Raw genomic sequence first — 20,689 nt, forward strand, 5'->3', positions numbered from 1 at the left:
TACATTATTTTTAATATAGCATGTTATAAATACACAATATAACGTGAATTTTTCAAAAAAATGAATCAGCCCGTTATATATTGTGAATATTAATATCAGATACATGCAATTAAAAAAAAAAAAAATTATAATATTTTAAACTTGCTTGAGCCCATCTTTTAACTCAGGACGTACTTCCAGATATTTATACGATTTAAAATGTAGCTGCAGAGATATAATATATATTAGTTAATTGTTCTTTAATATTATAAATCTTGATTACTAAGATATTAGCTAATTGGAAAAGTTTCCATAATGGTTACCATGAGTCCTCACAGGGCATCAGCTTCGGTTGTATAGTGTAGTGGTTATCACTTTCGGTTTTGATCCGGACAACCCCGGTTCGAATCCGGGTACGACCTGACAACCTACTTGTCATTTTTTTGCCCGCAATTCCTATTTTTTTGCCATAAAAATCCTTGCTTTGGACTTAAAATATATTTTTATCTTTAAGGAGTTGTTATTAAAGTGTCTTTTCACTGTTTCAGCTTGTCTTTGTGGCTGTTCAGCGTGTTTTGCCAGTCTGCCAAATTTCACGTGCAATAGGAAAGATAAGCCAGGTTAGAACTTCCTAAACGAGAGGCGAAGAACCATTCAACTACTGTACTTTGGTTCAAGAAAACCTTCCCATGTCATCTAGTTGGTTTATGAGAAAGTATTTGCAAGCAGTAAATTTTGTGACTTGTGAATATTTGCTCCAAGAAATAAGATAGGATCAAGTATGAATGAAAACAGCGATCCAAATAAAAAGAAGAGAACAAGATCAAGGTTCGGTTGTCGAAATTGTAAGCGTTTGAAAGTGAAGTGCGATGAAATTAAACCATCCTGTTCATTATGCCTGAAATCGAATAAAGAATGTGATTATTCAATACAACTGACATGGGGTGGACGGCCATTCAAGAAGAAGAAGGTCAACAACTACGGCTTTGCGACCATAAGTACATTTCAGCAAGAGTTTGTCACCGAGACCAAGAAGAGTAAGTCCAAATCACCAACACCTCAATCCAGTAAAGTACTTCCAGAGATACAGATACAAACTCAAGAGTCTTTCATAGTGAATTTAGAGGCTAATGCTAAAGAAAAGGCAAATACAAGGGATCAACAACCAAAGCAGCCACAACAGATACAGATACAAAGATCCAACATCACTCCTTCAACAACTCAACCCTCGCTTGACACGTCCACACCATTTCCAAATACTATAGAGCCAGTGAGGTCGGACTATATATCGGAGGGAAACTCAAGAACAGCTCCAGATATACCAGCTAAATTTGATTTCCAAGCATCAGAGATTTTCCGTGATATAGAGACTACAAATATTGCAGCAAAAGATTTTCTCAATGACTGCATTATACCAGAACTTGAAACATTTGGAAACAAGTATGATGTGTATGCTGCTGAGCTCAGTCCTCGTATAAAAGAGTTGGAGGAAAATTACGAAGATTTATTAGACGAGGAATCGTTAGTTACTAGAAGTTTATTCTCTAGCGTTTCACAAGATCAAGATAGTGAAAATGATAACCATGCATTAGTTGTCTCTACTCCAACAAATAACCAAACCCAAGATATGCTCACTGGCTATGAATTTATCCCATTTTCAATTGTTCCATTACCTGATATGTTATTGAAAGTTCCTTATTTTAGAGAAAATTACCACGCCTATGTGGAAATATATTCCAAAATGATTGTTCCTGCTCCTCCATCCACATATGAAGATAACCCATTGACTTGTATTGTACCAAGAATGTCTTTGACTTCATCTACTGACGGTATGCTATCGGTTTTGATTGCATCAAGTATCGTTCAAGGAAGTCACTATCGGGGAGAAAACTATCCACAAGAAATTGTTAATATGCTAATCAAAAGGGCCCTGAATGATCTTTATGAGAGACTTACAGATGAACAAGAAGCAGAATCAGACTACACACTGGCATTGATTATGATTTTAGCATGTTTTGAAATAACTTGCAGTGAAAAATACGATTGGAGGTCTCATTATTATGGTGCTCGAAGAATTATTTTATCCAGAGGTTTAATCAAATCAAGTGATGATACAGGATCTGCTAATCGTAAGATTGTTGGGTTTGATTTGAGTGAAGAGTCTGATGTTACTTATTTTTTTGCTCGTTGGTTTGCTTATACTGATGTTATTGGATCGTTATCATCTTCATCATTATTGAATAAAACATTTAACGGGAACGAGACACATTTAATTTGGGAAGCTCCTGAAATAACACAGAAAGATAAGTTAAATTTGAAAGATATTGATCCTTTTATGGGATTCGACCTTAGATTGTTGAAATATTTTGCAGAGATTGTTAATCTAGTGAAGGAACGTGAAAGAAATTGTCCAACTGTTGATTTTTTATCAGCAACATTGATAAGGAAAGCTCTAGAAATCAAAGAAAGCATGTCCAAGTTTTTGACTGAATCAGAAGTTGAAAGGACTCAAGTTTTGAAAGATATCAAAGAACAAGGTGATGAGAAAAGACTAAGTTTTTTGGAGCGTTACACAATACTAAAGGCAACGAACCGTTGTTTCGCTTTAGCTGGTATTTTGCAAATTTATAGAAGAATATTGTTAATGCCAGCTGCTTCAACATTGGTTCAAGAATTAATTTCAGAGATCACCACAGTTTTCAAAAATGATATTCCAGTGGGGACACCTGCAGCTTGTTGTACCATTTTTTCTCTATTCACCTCAGGCTGTGATGCTATAGATAAAGAAACCAGGGCATTTTATGAAGAAAGAGTTTTGCTTTTAGCCAAAGATGGGTTTACATTTGGAAATACAGCATATCAACTAATGATTGAATGTTGGAGTACTGGAAAATACTGGGCTGATCTAATTACAGAAATGGATATTGATCTAACTTTTGTCTAAATGCAGGTCATTAAATTGAGTTCAGTCGTTATATAGTATATATTCATGCAAGAAATTTATGATTGAGTAACGTTTGTGCTGATGGACGTTCCTTGTAGTTCCAGATCAATGCTGAATTTAAAAAATCAACAAATTGTGGTTGCGTTTCCTTCAAATCTTTTAAATAATTTTTATCAGTTGGGCTTTGGTCAATTCTTAAGCCCTTATACTTGCCCTTTTCATCAAATTTTGTGAATATAAAGACTCTTTTGTCAACAAGTTTAGGGTCCCCTTTCTTATTAATGGATCCATATTTCAAAACTTCGTTTCTCATAGTTAAAATTGTATCAGGCGTAGGCATCCCAATGAGTTTGACAATCATACTGAAAAGTTGGCTTTCATCTCTAGCACCAAACAACGGATCACCATGGTAAAGTTCAAAAATTAGAGCTATAAATGACCAGATATCAATTTTTTCATTATAGCGACACCCCAAGAGAATTTCAGGAGCTCTATAATATCTTGATTGGATATAAGGATAAGAAACATCTCCAATAGCCGATGAAGAGCCAAAATCAATTATCTTTATATCTAGAGAGTATGAATCAACCAACATGATATTTTCCGGCTTTAAATCAGCATGAACAAAACCTTGTTTATGAATAAAATCTAATCCACTTAGTAAACCTTTAGACCATTTCCGTATGATCGAGATATCAAAACCATTAAACTTTGTAGCTTCCAGAGCTTCAAAGAGGTTAACACCTAGTAGCTCTGTTGAAATACAGATATGTGATCTAAAATTGAAATGCCCATAATACGCTAAAAGATTCTCATGTTTCATTTTCTTCAAAATTTTGATTTCGTTAATACATTGTAATGACCAGGTGATATCATTTTTCATGATTTTGATTGAGACATCTGTTCCTGTTTTGTGATCATAACATTTCATAACATTACCAAACATCCCTTTACCCAATTTCGATATTACTTGATACCTATAGTTGATGTGATCTCCAGTTTCAACTATGAGGTTTTTCTCACCATCATCAAAGCCAAAATTCCCACTAAAATCACGTAAATTTGAATTCTTTGATCTCTTGTGTCCTATGAAGTAAACCTCATGATTTTTCAAGATTTCTGCTTTTTCATAAGAGCTCATTGTCTTTGTTTGAATTACCTCATATGGATCCTGTGGTGATTGTTTTTCAATAAGTTCACCACCATTGGTTTGCAAAATGTTTCGAGTCTTTTCAAATCTCAACAAACAGTCTTTGAGCTCACTTACTGTTGTGATTTTTTTGTGCTTTTCACCCAATGAAGAAGATGTACGAATTGTTGATATTAGTCTTGGCTTTTGATAAGAAGGTATTCTGTTTGTTTTCAAAGGAACAGAATTATTGCTTGGTTTTGTCAAATCTTGTAGGCCAACATTGACACTAAATGATTTTGTCATTTTGGATCTCCTTTTGGGTATAATCAGCTTTTCATTCGGCTGTTCTTTTTGAATCAAGATATTCTCTGATCTTTGAAGTTTAGCCTTTGTAGCTTTTGTTTCAATTGCAGTTGAAGTGCTATTCGACATAATTCTTGATGATGACAGTGATGGTTTTCGTGTTGTTGGGGTGATATTTGAGACACTCCTTACCCTTGTATTCAGATCTGAAATAGTAGAAGATCTGGGTAGCTTTGCAGTTGACTTGAGATTTGGTGCAGTAGTGGAACGTGTTAATCTTGTAAGTAGAGGTGAATTGTCATATGGATCTTGTTTTGGTTTGGTTGGCCTCAAAATAGGATGATTTTCCTTGGACCGCTGAGAAGTAATTACCATAGGACTATTCAAAGAGACTGATCTCATTGATTTCGAATGTGATATAACTCTTTTTGGTTTTGATGGAGAGCTTGAATTAGCAGCAAGATTATTTTGCACTCTCGATTTCAGCAGCATTGAAGTTCTATTGCCAAGATAGGGAGACGGTGTAGGATGCTGTTGCTCCTTCGGTAATTGCTGAGCTGGTTCTTCATTTTGATGTTGTGGATCCACTTTTGTGATAGTTGTATTATCAGGCGTCGTTGTCTTCAACTTATCATCAATTGCAATGTCGTTCACTTTTGATCTTTTCTTGGAAGGCGAAACAAGACTTAAAGTAGATAATTGGTGCGCTAATTTTGTAAGTGTAGATGGTGGTGTGGGTATTGTCTCATCGAATTTATTTGATTTTGGGGTTGACATGTTTGAATCTTTATTAATGATTGGTGTCAAAGTTTTTCGTTCCAAGCTTGTTGCAACTAGAGGCGAAGATGTGATTCTGGGTATTGATGACTTTTTAACATTTCCCAAAGTTGAATCATCCAGAGGTTCTATTGGAACTGATACTTGTCTATTTTTGATTGGTATTTTGGAAGCTGAATTGGAGTTTTTGGTGTAGTATGAAATATTTTCCTTGTTTTGTCGCGTCTTCAGCATGATGGAAGGTGATTGATCTTCATTTTTGGGTACCATGATCACGTGCCATTTGAATTGTGAACCTCAGTAAAGAATTTTCTTATGGACGTAACAAAGTGGTGTATGTGTACAGCGTTGTAAGTTAATTAATACCCTATACACTGGGCGCCAGGTACAAATGAATTGAACCTTCGTTCTGTTTTGATTTCACAATGCTACGCGCACGCTTGTTTTTGGCAGATTTCACGGGCGGGTAAAGTTCGCGAATGCCAATTAGTTTTTCAAAGATTGAAAAAAATGGCCGAGGTTCAAAAACTACCACCAAATTCATGGTGGATTTATAGCACAGAGATTAGTTCCAAGCTAGATCCAATATGGGAAGACTAAGTAGAAAGTCACCAGAAGCAACGGAGATGGTATCGCTAGACACGTTGGGAACAAGAGATGTTCTTTTGCTAAGTCAATTGGCAGAAGAGTACGGATCAAACAACTTGTCCAAGATCCACCAACAATTCATCAACCACCCAGCTTTCAAGCTATCTCATAGCAAATTGGATGGAACTGAACTTGAACTCACTGAAGAACAAACCGGTCACTTACTACAGGAACTGCTAGAACGCCACCCAGGACTCAAGATCGTGTCTGTTTGTGAGCATTATTACAATTTGCGTTTGCAAGAGCTGATGGCAGAAATACGTGACACCAAGCAGGCGTTTGAGCAGGTGAAAGGATGATGATCCCCACATATGGGTTTGATGCTTTATAAAGTTGACAGCGTTTCTTCGTTTCTGGCTCTGATTCCAACGGATTAATCAACATCTACAACAATGTCACTTGCACTGGGAAACAAAGGATTCGATTACAGAGCGCTTGGGAAGTTCTACAGCAGGAACAAGAACTCCATCTTGAAGGCATCGTATCTCTTATTGTTGTTTCTGAGCTTCAACACTTCTAGACCATCTAGAAAGAAGAGTACTGAAAAAGTTGATGAAGCAAAAGAGACTGAAATTAAAAAGAAAACCAAGCTTGATAATGCTACCGTAAAAAGAATCATGAAAGCTATCATTCCAGATTTCAAATCACCTGTTATTTTCTACTTTATTTTACAATTATTATTGCTTGCAGCTAGAGCTGTGTTGACGTTGAAAGTTGCCGCTCTAGATGGTTTATTAGTGAGCTCAATGATTAGAAAAAAGACTTCAAAGTTCTTACAATTGTTAGTTAAATGGATGCTATTAGGTATACCTGCTTCCTTCACAAATTCATTTCTTGATTTTACAACAAACCAATTAGCTCTCAACATTAACAAAAATTTAACCAATAATCTATTAGAATTATATCTGCCAAGTGAAAAGAAACATGAAGAAACATTAGTTAAGAAGAACCCAAATTATTACACTTTGATCCATATGTCTTCAGATGATAAAGTTGACGATCCAAATCAAAGAATAACAACTGATGTGAATAATTTATCCTCAGCGTTGGCAAGTTTACCGAATCATTTGTTAAAGCCATCGCTAGATCTTATCTTATGTTCTTTTGAATTGGCTAAATCAGGTTCAGCTGAAGGTACCTTAATTTTAGGTGTTATTGCTCATTTGACTTCGTTACTTTTGAAAATATTATCACCAAATTTCACTAAAATTGCCATTGAAAGATCAAGACTTGAAGGTTTATTAAGAAGTTTACATTCAAGAGTTGTTTTGTTCAGTGAAGAGGTTGGATTTTTAAGAGGTCATTCAAGAGAATTGGACATTTTGGATAGATCTTATTATGAATTAGAAAAGTTTACAAATTATGAAATTAGAGCTAGGGCAGTTTATGATACTGCAACTTCTTTTATTGTCAAATATACTTGGGGTGCTGCTGGGTTAGTTTTATGTTCAACTCCAATCTTTTTGAATAAATTTGCAGGCATAATTGATCATAACAGTTCCGCTACTTTTATTACCAATCGTCGTTTATTGTTATCAGCTTCTTCTTCGTTAGGTATGTTGATTCGTTCAAGAAAAGAGATTCAACAAGTTGTGGGTTATTTCAAGAGACTTACAGAGTTCAAGAAAACTTTAATCGAAATTGATACAGCTGCTGCTTCAACTGAATCTTCAACTAAGGGAGTTGTGAAATATGATGATAATAAAATTGAATTTAAAGATATTCCATTAATTACACCTGCAAAGATTACTTTAGCAGAATCATTATCTTTTACTATTAATCATGGTGATCATTTGTTAATTGCAGGTCCAAATGGTTGTGGTAAATCTTCATTATTTAGAATTTTGGGTGGTTTATGGCCTGTAACAAAAGGTGAATTAACAATTCCTCATTTTGAAAATGTGTTTTATCTTCCACAAAGGGCTTATTTAAGCAAATCATCATTGAAGGATCAAATAATTTATCCAAGTACAGAATACAAGTACAAGACAAATAAAGAATTACTTGAGATTTTGGAAGTTTTAGACTTGAAGTTTTTACTACATGAAAATATTGCATTGGAATTATCCAAGAATCCTTATTTAGAGGTTAAAGATATTGACCCTTTTGCAACTATTAGAAATTGGCCAGAAGAACTATCAATTGGTGTTCAACAAAGATTGGCAATGTCAAGATTATATTATCATAAACCAAGATTTGCAGTCTTAGATGAATGTACTTCTGCTGTTTCTCCACAAATGGAACAGTTGATGTATGCACATGCTCAATCGTTAGGAATTTCTGTTTTATCAGTTGCTCATAGATCTTCATTGTGGCATTTCCATAACTATATTTTAAAATTCAAAGGTGATGGTACTTATTCTTTCACTAAACTAGATGCTAAGCAAAGATTAGAATGGGAAAATGAATTAATTGAATTGAATAAATTTTTAAGAGATGTTCCAAGCTTAGAATCAAGATTAAAAGATTTGAGAATTGCGCAGGAATCTCAAGAATTCAAGAGAACACAATCACAGTTGAGCATGAGAAAACTGTCAAGTGCTCAATTGGCCCATTGAAATACTATTTATAGCTTCTATTTGTTTATAAACTTATGCGTTATGAGATTCGGTTTGAACTTATGTAGTTTGAGCGTGTGGTGTTTGGATGTAGCGCTGCCCTAATTAATTTTTTCATTTTCGCTGGTGAAGTTTGAAGGTTAAAAAAAAATTTCAACCAGGTCCTTTTAACTTCTTTCGTAATATACACTCAAAAGTCAAGTGACACGAAGAGTAAGTTCATTGTTTAAATGCAAATGAAAAAGGTCTCTAGTATTTTAGGTGATGATACAAATTAATATGCATAGTTCAACTGATATTAACTGAAGAAAAACTTAACCATCGTCTTTCGCTCCTATCTGATTCATAAAAATACAGAAAGATTCTTTATTCATTAGATCAATGATTTTTTGAAGAATACTAACAAGTATACAGCTAGAGGTATTATTCATATTTCTAATACATATATTTTTTATATCAATGCAATTGTAAAAATCATAAATTCATTCAGGCTTCAAGGCGTACATTCTAACGGCAAATAATTCTTTTGGTAAACCTCTTTGTAATTCAGTAGCTATTAGTTTCAACCCAGCTTTTTTAAAAAGTTTTTGGAAATTAGCATTAGATCTAGTGACAGAACTATCAGTTTCATCAAATACATCATCTCCTTGAGCATTGTTTTCTTTGACAACAATAGTACCATTTGGTTGAAGGCCATTTTTACACCTTATCAAAAATTCTATAAATTCTTTATCAGGTAAATGACCAACGCACCATTGACACCAGACCAACCAATATTTACCTTCTTCTGGAATGAACTCTTGCATACCAATGTCATAAATTTCACCTAACTTTCCTTCATCTTTTAACGGCTTTAATTCTTGGTGGATCTGTTCAACAAATGGTTTAACAGGTTCAACCAAATCAACTTTATCACTAAACTTGTGTAACATATCTCTGGTGACACGACCAATACCAGCACCTATATCCACTGAATATTTGATTTGACCTTTTTCTGGAGTCATTCTTGCCTTCAATTTACGTAGAAATGTTGATGACCCTACAACATCAGCTTTTGGTACAGAGGTTCCTTCACCATATCCACCAAGGACACCATCAACTGTGGCAGGGATCGAAGTCCAATAGTCTATAGCGTCATTGTAGTCTATGAGAGCATCTGCCCGATTGTCTTCAGCTTCACTCATTGTTCTTTGTTTGAGTTAACAGTTTCAGCCTTGAATCATGTTTATACACTGGGTTTGAATTTTTTTTGCAGACCACACGGAAAAGAAGCCAAAACGGATTATCGTATAATAATTCAAGCTCAGTCAATGGGCACCAATTACTGATCAATAACAGAAAATTTCACCACTCTATAGCCTTTATAATCATTCAAAATAGCTCATATCAAATGAACTAGATCACCAAACATTCTCTTCATTAATCCCTTTTCATTGTTTTAACCGTGGAAGCAAGATGCTGACATAATCACAGCCATTTTTCAGATTTTTCCAGTTATCAAAAGCGTCGACGTACTTTGATTATATGGCGACAACCCTGTGACACACCTCCATCTCCTACTTCTCAGCTCTTCAATCTACATTCCAAGATGAGTGGATGTAAGTGGTCTTTTCAATGGAATCATCTTATTTACCGAAACTGAAGAATACTAACAGATTGGATCTCCATAGTTCGTCTTATTGACTTGGCCAAACCTTTTCTACCTCTTCTACCAGAGATTGAGTTACCTTTGGAACAAGTGAGTATTCTATATGTGCTTTGAATCCAGGCTTTCAATTCTAACAATATTCAGTTAACTTTTGATGATAAAGTTATTTACACCATCGGTACTGCTTTCTTGTACCTATTTGCTCAATTACCAGTTTATGGTGACTCTAAAATAAGCAATGACCCAATCTATTTCTTACGTCCAGTTTTTGGTGCTGAAAAGGGTACATTATTGGAATTTGGCGTCTTTCCAATCATTTCAAGTGGATTGATCTTCCAATTATTGGCCGGTTTAAGATTAATTAAAGTCAATTTCAACCAAAGAGGTGACAGAGAATTGTTTCAAACTTTACAAAAAGTTTTCACCATTTTCCAATATTTCGTTTTGACTAATTTGTTTTTATTCACTGGTTACTTTGGATATAACTTAACATTCTGGCAATACATTTTAATCAACTTACAATTGGTTGGTACTGGTTTTGTTTTCACTTTAGTCTCTGAAATCATTGATAAAGGTTATGGTTTTGGTTCAGGTGCTTTGACTTTTGTTACTGTTAACATCTCCACTAACTTTGTTGGTGATGTTATTGGATTAAACAGTGTCAAAACTACAAGAGGTTTCGAGTCTGTTGGTGCTTTAATCAACTTGGTCAAAAACTTACGTAACAAGCCATTCAAAAATGCTATTGTTGAAGCATTCACCAGAAGTTATCTACCAAATCTTTCCCAAGTTTACATCACCACAGCAACTTTATTATTCTGTATCTACTTACAAAATTTTAGATTAGAATTGCCAATCAGATCAAACAGAGTTAGATCAGTCAATAACGTTTATCCAATCAGATTACTATACACTGGTTCTTTACCATTGTTGTTCTCATACGTTGTTTTATTCTACATCAACATTTTTGGTTATTCAATTGTTCAATTGGTTTTCAAAAATGATCCAAATCAAGTTGCAGTTAAAATCATTGGTCATTATGTTACTACTGGTTTCAACTCAAACTTTTTTGTTGAAAAACCATCAATTCTTTACTTCTTTGCTCCATCAAAAGGTTTATTCGATTCATTAATCTCCCCATTGAAAACTTTAGTGTTCTTTGGTACTGTCTTGGTTACATCAGCTTGGTTTGCAAATATTTGGTGTTCTATTTCTGGTTCAGCCCCAAGAGATTTAGCAAATCAATTTAAAGAACAAGGTATTTCAATTGCTGGTCGTAGAGATGTTTCAATCTCAAAAGAGTTACAAAGAGTTATCCCTGTTGCTGCCGTTTCAGGTGCTGCTGTTTTAGCTTCACTATCTCAAGTTGGTGAAATTTTTGGTACTGATGGTAAAAATGCTGCTATTATTGTCGCAATTGGTGCAGCTTTCGGTTTCTTGGAACTTATTGCAACTGATTTCCAACAAAGTGGTGGTTCCCAAAATTTTGGCTCAATTTTTGGCCAATAAGATCAATTTTAGAGCTTGATCAGTAATTTCAAAATTGAAGAATAGTAATAGAAAATTAAAAAAAAAAGAACAAAACACGCCAACACACATTCAAATAACAATGATAAATTGAAAAACAATTTTGAATTCATGTACTAATGAAAAAAAAAATTAAAGAAAACTCAGAACCTTTTTCTAATGAAAAATCATAGTTTTGAGTATCATAGGATTCAAGTTTTTTTTGTATTAATGTTTCCATTCATTTCAATGTTTGAGTTGTAGCACATTTAACATAACCTGCATCAAAGTAAATAATAATAACTTTACATTGCCAATTGGTGCTCTTCACTAAACCTTGAATGGCTCAGTAGTTTGACAATTATGAAATTGGAAATTGGCGTACGTCTTTGTTTCAGTTGTTCCAGAATCAAGCTTTCGCTTATTGTTGAAAAAATCGCGAATGCCAATCAGAGAAGAAAAGACCATTCAAAGGCTAAAACTGTTCCTTAAAAACCCACCGACCAACAAAAGACTCCCAACCTAGTTGATCAAAAGATGAGAGATATCTTAGCAATTACCGTATTGATGTTGAAAGGTTAACTTTACTGGCTATTTGGTACACGTTTTGTTTTGGTGAAGATGTCCAGTACTCAACGATCCGCCGCTGATTATTGATGCTTGTAAGGTTCAATTATCATATAAAGGTAATGAATCCTCTAGAAGTGAGCTTCAGTATTTAGTTATTAGAAGTATAGGACGCGTGTTACCAATGTTGAACTTACTCAAACTCTCGCTTATTGCTGGTTCGGCTGCTGCTTACACCATTGAACATGGTAAACACCATTGGAAAAACTCAACTGTTTCATCAGCTTCATCATTGTTTTCATCTTCAAGCTTAGAATCATCTTCTGAAAGTGACTCTACAATCACTTCAACAATTTATGAACCTTCAACTTTTTACCCTTCAACTTGGTCATCAAGTTCAAGTTCAAGTTTTGAAAGTGACTCAACCATCACTTCAACTCTTTTCAGTACCAGCACTCTGGAAACTGATTCTTCTGTTGAAACTACATCAATTTCAAGATCAGTTGTTGAACCATCTTCTACTGTCAATGTTACTTCAACAGAACCAACTTCTGAGATTGACAGCACAATCACAACTGTCATTCAATCCACTTCAACCATTTACTCAACTTCAGTTGTTAATGGTACTACCGTGACTGCTACTGAACCGTGCTCAACTGTTGTCTCTGAGGTCACTAGCACTATTACCCATCACCCAAAAAGCCATGGAACCACTGTTACTGAAAAGCCAACTACTGAGGTGAAGACTAGTGAAGTTGAGAGTACTATTACTACTGTTGTTTTATCAACATCAACATTTTACCCAACCACTGTTGTCAGCGGAACTACTGTTACTATTACAGAATCATGTTCCACTGTTGTTTCTGAAGTTACAACCACATTGGCTCCACACAAAACCACAGTCACTGAAGTTCATACTCCATCAAAGCCTGTTGAATCCACTACAGAAACTCATCACCCAGAAACCCAAGAAACTACCGAAGCTCACACCCCTGAACATAAAGGTACTACTGAAGTTCACCCAACTGAAACTGAAGTTCATCACAGTACTGAAGAGCATACTGAAACTGCTAAAACTGAAAAGACTTTCAGTACTATCCAAGTTACATCCCAACCAGCTTTTCCAACTGTTCATGTTTCTTCTACTTTTAAAGGTTTCCATAATTCCACAATGATGCCAACTGGATTTCAAAACCAAACATCAACTACTGGATTTCACAATGCAACTGTCCCACATCCTGGTCCAACTGGTACCACAATTACAAAACCTCACACTTCAACACATTACATTACTGAATGTGAAACCAAGGGACATACTACCGTTGAAACCTTGAGCACCATGGAAAGTGGATCAGAAGTGTCTACTGTTGTTACCCACACTTTCAGCTCAGTTGAAAGCACTGTTTACCCAAGTGTCGTGACTACTGCTCAAACAATTGTCTGCACTGAGACCGTTTGTACTGAGGTTCCAAAAACAACTGCAACTCATGTTGAGACAACTCCAGTTGAATCTGCTCCTCATACCGCACCTGGAACAACTTATGAAACTACACCAATTGAAGGTCATACAACAGCAGCTCATGAAACTACACCAGTTGAAACCCATGAATCTCATGAAACCACACCAGTTGAAACCGGTCATGAATCAGTTACAGAAGGTTCTACTGTTGCTCATACTACTGGTGCTACTGAAACTGGACCACATTTTGAAACTACTGGTACTCATCCAGCCTCAACAGAAACTGGTGAGACTTCTCACGTTGAATCTGTACCAGCTACACATGAAACCCAACATGAAACCCATGCTCCATCTACTGAGGAAGAAAACTCCACTGCTTTTACCCAAGAATTTATTACTTCTACATTAGCTTCCCAAGGTCATGCTGGTTCATTGACTGCTTCTCAGCCAGGCGTTGCTACTGAAACACCAGGCGTTGGAGAGCATAATGGTACTGCTGCCCCATCTACTCTTCAACCATTTGAAGGCAATGCTGCTGCTGCTACATTACCAACAGCCTTGAGTATCTTTGCTGCTTTAACCTTTTTCTTCTAAATCATTTTCTTATGATTTTTTTTTCCATGTGTGTTGAAATTTCTTGACATGCTTAACTGTTTCAATTTCTTTATATTAATTCTACAAAAAAATATCAGATAAGAAAGTTTCTTCTTTGGCTCCTGATGATTTACAATATCTTTTTAATAAACTTCAATAATTATTCAACTATGTATAAGTGTCAATGTGTCAAATTTTTGTATCCAAGAGTTATTTGTAGTTTTTGATTTCCAGTTGTCCAAAAGTATATCTCCATCGAGTCCCTGGGGGCCATAAACAACATTTGCTGTTATATAATCCGGGTTCAAGTTACCGTACAATGATATTTCTGTGAGCTTCAACTTGATAAAAACCTTATATCCTTCAACGTTATTTGTTTCTTTCACCACAATATCTAATGTGTCACCCATAATTAACTTGACCGGCGATACTAAACCTATGAAGTAGAGTTGATCATCCAACCAGTTTAATGATTGTATTATTTTACCAATTTTGGTTAGCTGTTGTCCTATACTTAGTGATTGAGGACTGGACAAGTAACGAGTCAAATAAAACTGAGTTAAAGTTGGCAATTCTTTGGATAATATGTGATCTAAAGGTTTCGCTTCTGAATCCGATAAATCCACCTTCAGCTCAACTAAGCCATCACAGAGTCCGACAGTGACAATAGTTCCCGCTAGTTGGTGAAATTTCAAGCCTGATATTGATTGAATTGTTAAAAATGACTTTTTCAGGTGTTCAAGTCTTGACAATGGATCTCTTCCATTAGTTTCGATGAACTCTAACTTTTGGTTTACTTCTTTCTCTAAATCTTTTGAATCTTTAAGTTTATCTGAACTTTCTTGTACTTGTATCTCCAAATCATCAAATACTTTCTGCTGTGACAATGATGTATCTAAAAATTCCAGAAGTTCGTGTCTTAACGAAGTGACATCCTCACTAGATGAAGCCTCAGCTACCTCATTTTGTTTCAAATAACCTTGAAGTTGGTTATCAATCGAAAAAAATTCCTCATCGATTGTTTTCTCCAAGTTTGTCACTTCTTCTAAGACCGAGCTCAAATTAGTTGATTCCTCCTTTAGTGTTCTTAAATTGGTGTCTAAACGACTAACAAGCTCTTCTAAAAGTTGGTTTCTCCAAGTAAGCCATGAAGTTTCTGCCTGTTTATCTGATAAAGTTTTCATAAACAATAAGTGATCACTCATTTTCTTCTGTTGTTGTATATTCGTAGATTGATAATATTCACGAACCAAAGGTGGATTCTCCTCAGAAAACTCTTCATTCAAGTTATCGAATAATCTTTTTAATTCAGTCATGTTCTTTTGAAGTTCAGTGCAGCTAAACATATAAAGCTCAAGCCATGGTATGAGTGACATCTTTCCTTTTAAGTAATCAAATGTATGGATACCTGTGATGTCAAATTGTTCACTAAAAGACACCGTCAAATCGTCATTGATGTTAAGGTTGTCAAAAAATTCAATTGATAAGTCACTCAAAAACTGTTTCAAAGAGACCGGAATATACTCTTCGGTGTTTGTGACATTTTCATCATGGGAAGGTGCCAATGGTGCTTTCTCAATAGATTCCAGCGCAAAGTTAATCAGGTCCGTTCCGATAACAGACTTCCTGCTTGAGCCTTTTGATGATCTTAGTGGTGTGAATGAGCTTTTAGGTTCTTCTTGGGAACTATGATGAGCACTAACAAGTGGGAAGAATAAATCTGATTTTTTCTCTTGAGAGCTAACCTGTTGCTTATTGAGACTTTTGCGTTTCTTCTTTGGGGTCAATGAGTTGATGCGTTCCCTTAAGTTGAATGAAATTGTATCATCTTGCTTATTCTTGCCTTTAGAGGACATTGGAGAGCCAGTTTCCGAAGTATGGGATCGTGATGGCTTGAGTGGTGTTGTATGTTTAGCTTTCTTCAGATCATCTGTAGTTGATGCTTTGTGGACTTCTGGTGGAGTATTATTGATAGGCATCAATTTTGTCACATCCATTGAAACCTCTGTATCATCATTGAGAGCTGTATCTTCATCGGTTGAAGCTAGAGGTTGAGTCTTGTTGGATGAGGCACCATCAGCACCACGGTTGATTTGAGTATTGTGCATTGTTATCTTATCAGTGCTACCTTCAGCAATACTTGTGAGATCCATAGTTGTTTCCTCCATGGTTACATCATATTCTTTGGAATCATGTGCTTCAACAGCTTCTTTCTCTTTGTTGGAAATAATTACCTTACTGAATGGTTGAGTTAATTCCATTTCTTGTTCATGATCATCTTCACTGGCAGCTTCACTACCAAAAATACTCGTAATTGATCCAAACGGCCTTGATGCTGTTTCAGGTGTGTCTTTTAAGTGTTGATTTGATAGGCCTAATGGGTTACTTGACTCTTGAAGCATCATTTGCTGAATATTTCCCAGTGGCTTGGTCAAATCCATAGTATTTTCACCATCACTCTCTTCAAAGTTTTCTGTCAAGCTCATATTGTCAGAGTCACCGTCATTATGTATTTCGAATCTTGGACCCGTAGTGATTTTGTTTGGAGATGAATAAACATGACTATCATCTTCCATTTCAACATCACTGCTATCATACATTAGACCATTATCTTCCTCTTCTTCAACTTCTTGATGTTTACGCTTCTCACCTATAATGGGATGGGAACCATGTACGGGACTTTGGCTTCGACTGGATGATGGTGCAAAAGCAATAGTTTCTCTTCTTTTTGGTTGACGTTGTTCAGTTGAACTGTGTGGAACGAGTTCAATCTTATGCAAAGTAACTTCAGGGGCAAATGAAACTCTTCTTCTGTAACTAGATTTCCCTTGATTTATATTCAGTTGATTTTGGGAGTCCCTTAATGGTAATTGCATGACTGCTATGGTGTTGTTATCATCATGTCTGTTTAAGTTCTTGAGGATTCCTCTACCTAATGAATCTCTTCTGTTAGCCTTGGACTTTTGACTACCTGATTCATTGTTCTCTTTGTCATTGGATGTATCAGGATCCATTTTGTTTTGTCAGGCGACTTGTGTTTGGTTGTTGGAATGGTCTTTTGATAGTTGTGTAACCAGGTTATATCACTTTTTTGTAAACAAAACAAAACAAAACACACTTCATTTATTGGAATGTTGCCATGGCAACACAAACATTTCCATAACAAAACAAAACATTGATGTTGCGCGGGCCAATATTGCCAGAGCATTTCAGGGTAAACACAGGGAATTTCAATTAGTAGTAGTAGCAGAACATGGTACTCTGGAGTCTGGTCGCCCATTCAAAGACCTTGGGACGTTTCAGATCTGGTATAGGTAAAAAATCAGTAACAGGACGTGGCCAATATTCGAGTTTTTGTTTGTGGACCTCTTTCTGATTTTTTTTGGTGGCCGATGAGATGGTCAGGGTGCTTAACCACAAGATGATAATAATTTTTTTTTTCACTACACTGCACTTGCATAACTGTTGTCATAGAACTAGTTTGTGAATACCGCTATAATTTTCACTACCTGCTAGGACTAAAGCAAAATGAGTCTCTCACTTCTGGAGCCAGTGGAACATCATGGTCCATCCATTGCAGTCAAGTTTTATGATGATGATCTGTTACTTGTGGGACATGGCCCAATGTTGAAAATTTACAACTATAAAACTTCTGAAGTATTGAGTTCAGTTCGCATATTGAAGAAAAATAAGATCCATGGTATAGCATTTGATAGAGATACATTTATATTTTATGGTGGGCGCTCATTCAATATTCTGTCCCTCTCACAGCTTATGGAGTCGAAAGATGTTACAACCAATGAACAAATGATAAATGACTGGATTATCACTGCTGAATTCAGTTATAACGGGCTTGAAGCTTTCATATTGACCGCTCACAATGTTATTTTAAGTGTTGACTCATATTCCCAAACTTTACAATGGGAAAAATCGGTTTACGGAGAGAAATCCATTCTATATTCAGGTTCCATCAGAGTGGCATCCAAACATGATGTATATATCAACGCAGGAACTGTTATGGGTGGTGTTATTATCTGGGACCTATACAAGGAAGAAGTGGTTCATAATTTGATTGGTCACGAAGGTTCAATTTTCAATGTCCAAATGAGCTCTGATACCAAATATATAGTCAGTTGTTCTGATGATAGATCAATCAAACTTTGGGATTTCAAGTCTGGTAAATTATTATCTACAGCTTGGGGTCATACTGCCAGAATCTGGAATTTGAAATTTTATGCAAATGAAAAAGCTGTCATTAGTGTTTCGGAAGATCTGACCTCAAGAACCTGGACCATCACAGATGAAGAACAACTTGTGCCTAATGAAACATACCAGCTACATCTTGGAAGACATATATGGGGATTGGATGTCAATAAAGAAGGATCCTATGCTGCTACTGGTGGTAATGATGGCCGTGTTAGATTAGTTTCAATAGTCCCTGGCCAAACAGAAGCTGCAACAAAAGACTTTACTTTATCTGATATTACAGCCTCAACTCCTGCCTACACCCCTAAGAATAACGAGATTGTCAAAGGATTTTGGAGACTTGACTTTGGTTTAATAGTGATCACATCAGAAGGTGGTGTATTCTCATATGTCAATGATGTTTGGAGCCTGATAATGACAGAGCCAGATCTAAGAAACTTTTCATTAACCAATGGTTTGACGCATGCAAACATCATAATATTTACCAATAGCAAAGGTGACTCACTGTTTTTGAAATTTGACTCCAATGGTACAATAATCACAAAACAGTGGATCCACACTGATGTCACCAAAGTGGTGAACGCGTTGAGTACATCTTTTGAAGATAAATTTTATTTGATGATTGAATCACCAAACACAAAGGAAAAATTATTTGTCTATGAATTTGATGGCCAGTTGTCTATAACAAAAACTGTGTTCTTGGAAAAAGGCCCTACATTTGTTAGTACTTGTTTTGAAGTTAATGGTGACTTAATATTTGTTGGTTTCAGATTAAGTTCAATTGGTATTTACAAATTATCAACATCCCAAGAAGTTCAATTCATCAAGAAATTGTCTATAAGTGATACAGTTACCTCTATTAAAAGTGTTCATTCCGATGACAAACAAGCACTACTTGTTATTGGTAATCGTGATGGGTACTATGTTTACATTAAGTTCAACAAAGTGACTGGTGATTATGAATTTCTTCATTCTAATAACACAAGAAAAGGGTTTTTAGAGGGTGCCTTTGAAATTGATAATGAACTAATAATCTATGGGTTCAAATCGAGCTTCTTCTATATTTATAATGAATCAAGAGAATATGAAATTGCTTACGAGAATTGTGGTGGTGCACATAGACAATGGAAATTATTTCATTTACAAGGGTCTTATGAATTCGTTTATACAAGAAGTGGTACCTTGACCATTAGAGAAGTTCCAAAACCAGCTGTTGATTATTTCTTGAGTGAAGGTACACATGGAAGAGAAATCAGGGATATTTCAATCAGAGACAAGCCTTTAAAAGATGGGAAAATTCTCTATGTTACAGGTGCCGAAGATACAACCTTGAAGCTGTCGTCGATAGATAATGACAAAGGAAGTATTAGAAATTACTGGACATTAAGAAAGCATACATCAGGTCTACAAAAAGTCAAATTTCTTTCAGATGACCTATTAGCATCATCATCAGCTAGAGAAGAGTTTTTCATTTGGAAGCTTGATGAGAGTTTTTCTAATCCTTTATTAATTCCAACTGCATCACTTCAACCATCTGCTGACAATCCAGATTTAAGAATTATGGACTTTGATCATCTATTTGTTTATGATTCAGACGATAACATGAAAGGGTTGTTGCTGGTTAATGTTTATTCAGATTCAACTATCAAAGCTTGGTTTTTCGAACCAACCACTTCATCTTTCACTCCGGTTTTCGAAGGGCATTACAAAACATGTTGTTTACTGGATGTTAAATTGTCTATTGTGAATGATCAAGTTTTCTTATTAACTGGTGCAACTGATGGTCATTTGACTTTGTGGAATATCACAGAGAGTATTGGTTTTGAACTTGTTGAAGGCAAACTAAGATTCAAAGGAGAAATATCAAAAAGAAGCTTGCCATCTCCTGTATCTACAATATCCGTCCATCAAAATAGCATCAAAAGCTTCAGTGTTAAACAGGATAATGATGATTTGATTGTTGCTACTGGTGGGGATGATAATGGGCTGGCCATCACCACATTCAAATTTAACGGTGAAATAGTTGAAGCTGAAGTCAATTCGTTGGTTGAAGATGCAGCTTCATCCACCATTACTTCACTTGATATGGTTTCAAATGATCGCTTGATAGTTGTTTCGGTAGATCAGATCGTTAGACTTTGGAGCTTCAAAGATAAAAAACTCAAACTGCTTGATAAATTGTACACCACTGTTGCAGATACAGGATCATTGGGCACTTATCAACAAGGGGACAGACATGTTTCATTGATAGGAGGTGTTGGCCTGTCAGTGTGGGATATTAAAAACTAAATACATATAGACCTGTAATTCATGCTTACATTATAGAACAACAAGCTCAAACTTAAACCGTAATATTTTCATAATATGT

At 35.6% G+C, this 20,689-nt stretch overlaps 7 protein-coding genes and 1 non-coding gene across 8 annotated transcripts; 5 read left to right on the forward strand and 3 right to left on the reverse strand.

Annotated features, from left to right (window-relative positions):
- The first annotated feature begins 329 nt into the window (after positions 1-329).
- Positions 330-401, forward strand: WICANDRAFT_t14. Its single transcript has one exon. It is a non-coding gene; the product is annotated as a tRNA-Gln (tRNA).
- Positions 402-760: 359 nt separating this feature from the next.
- On the forward strand, positions 761-2,923 carry WICANDRAFT_27348 (Zn(II)2Cys6 transcription factor; the record flags this gene model as incomplete). The annotated part of the gene is made up of 2 exons (XM_019181363.1): positions 761-1,016; positions 1,365-2,923. The coding sequence occupies 2 exons, from the start codon at positions 761-763 to the stop codon at positions 2,921-2,923; spliced, it is 1,815 nt and encodes a 604-aa protein (XP_019041682.1).
- Positions 2,924-2,966: 43 nt separating this feature from the next.
- Positions 2,967-4,064, reverse strand: WICANDRAFT_25796 (uncharacterized protein; the record flags this gene model as incomplete). The annotated part of the gene is made up of 1 exon (XM_019181192.1): positions 2,967-4,064. One exon carries the CDS (start codon positions 4,062-4,064, stop codon positions 2,967-2,969), a length of 1,098 nt encoding a protein of 365 aa, XP_019041683.1.
- A 2,111-nt stretch (positions 4,065-6,175) lies between these two features.
- On the forward strand, positions 6,176-8,341 carry PXA2 (ATP-binding cassette long-chain fatty acid transporter PXA2; the record flags this gene model as incomplete). The annotated part of the gene is made up of 2 exons (XM_019181084.1): positions 6,176-7,801; positions 7,856-8,341. 2 exons carry the CDS (start codon positions 6,176-6,178, stop codon positions 8,339-8,341), a joined length of 2,112 nt encoding a protein of 703 aa, XP_019041684.1.
- Positions 8,342-8,823: 482 nt separating this feature from the next.
- On the reverse strand, positions 8,824-9,525 carry TAE1 (N-terminal protein methyltransferase; the record flags this gene model as incomplete). The annotated part of the gene is made up of 1 exon (XM_019181148.1): positions 8,824-9,525. The coding sequence occupies one exon, from the start codon at positions 9,523-9,525 to the stop codon at positions 8,824-8,826; it is 702 nt and encodes a 233-aa protein (XP_019041685.1).
- Positions 9,526-9,883: 358 nt separating this feature from the next.
- SSH1 (Ssh1p) lies at positions 9,884-11,985 on the forward strand. Its single transcript, XM_019186135.1, has 3 exons — positions 9,884-9,939; positions 10,012-10,079; positions 10,134-11,985. The coding sequence occupies exons 1-3, from the start codon at positions 9,930-9,932 to the stop codon at positions 11,496-11,498; spliced, it is 1,443 nt and encodes a 480-aa protein (XP_019041686.1). The 5' UTR covers positions 9,884-9,929; the 3' UTR covers positions 11,499-11,985.
- Positions 11,986-14,279: 2,294 nt separating this feature from the next.
- SPC105 (kinetochore-microtubule binding complex subunit SPC105) lies at positions 14,280-17,129 on the reverse strand (the record flags this gene model as incomplete). Its single annotated transcript, XM_019183013.1, has 1 exon — positions 14,280-17,129. The coding sequence occupies one exon, from the start codon at positions 17,127-17,129 to the stop codon at positions 14,280-14,282; it is 2,850 nt and encodes a 949-aa protein (XP_019041687.1).
- A 514-nt stretch (positions 17,130-17,643) lies between these two features.
- Positions 17,644-20,610, forward strand: RTT10 (tRNA (34-2'-O)-methyltransferase regulator RTT10; the record flags this gene model as incomplete). Its single annotated transcript, XM_019181123.1, has 1 exon — positions 17,644-20,610. The coding sequence occupies one exon, from the start codon at positions 17,644-17,646 to the stop codon at positions 20,608-20,610; it is 2,967 nt and encodes a 988-aa protein (XP_019041688.1).
- Positions 20,611-20,689: the final 79 nt, after the last annotated feature.

Source organism: Wickerhamomyces anomalus (assembly GCF_001661255.1).
Source record: "Wickerhamomyces anomalus NRRL Y-366-8 unplaced genomic scaffold WICANscaffold_1, whole genome shotgun sequence".
NCBI lineage: Eukaryota > Fungi > Ascomycota > Saccharomycetes > Phaffomycetales > Wickerhamomycetaceae > Hansenula > Hansenula anomala.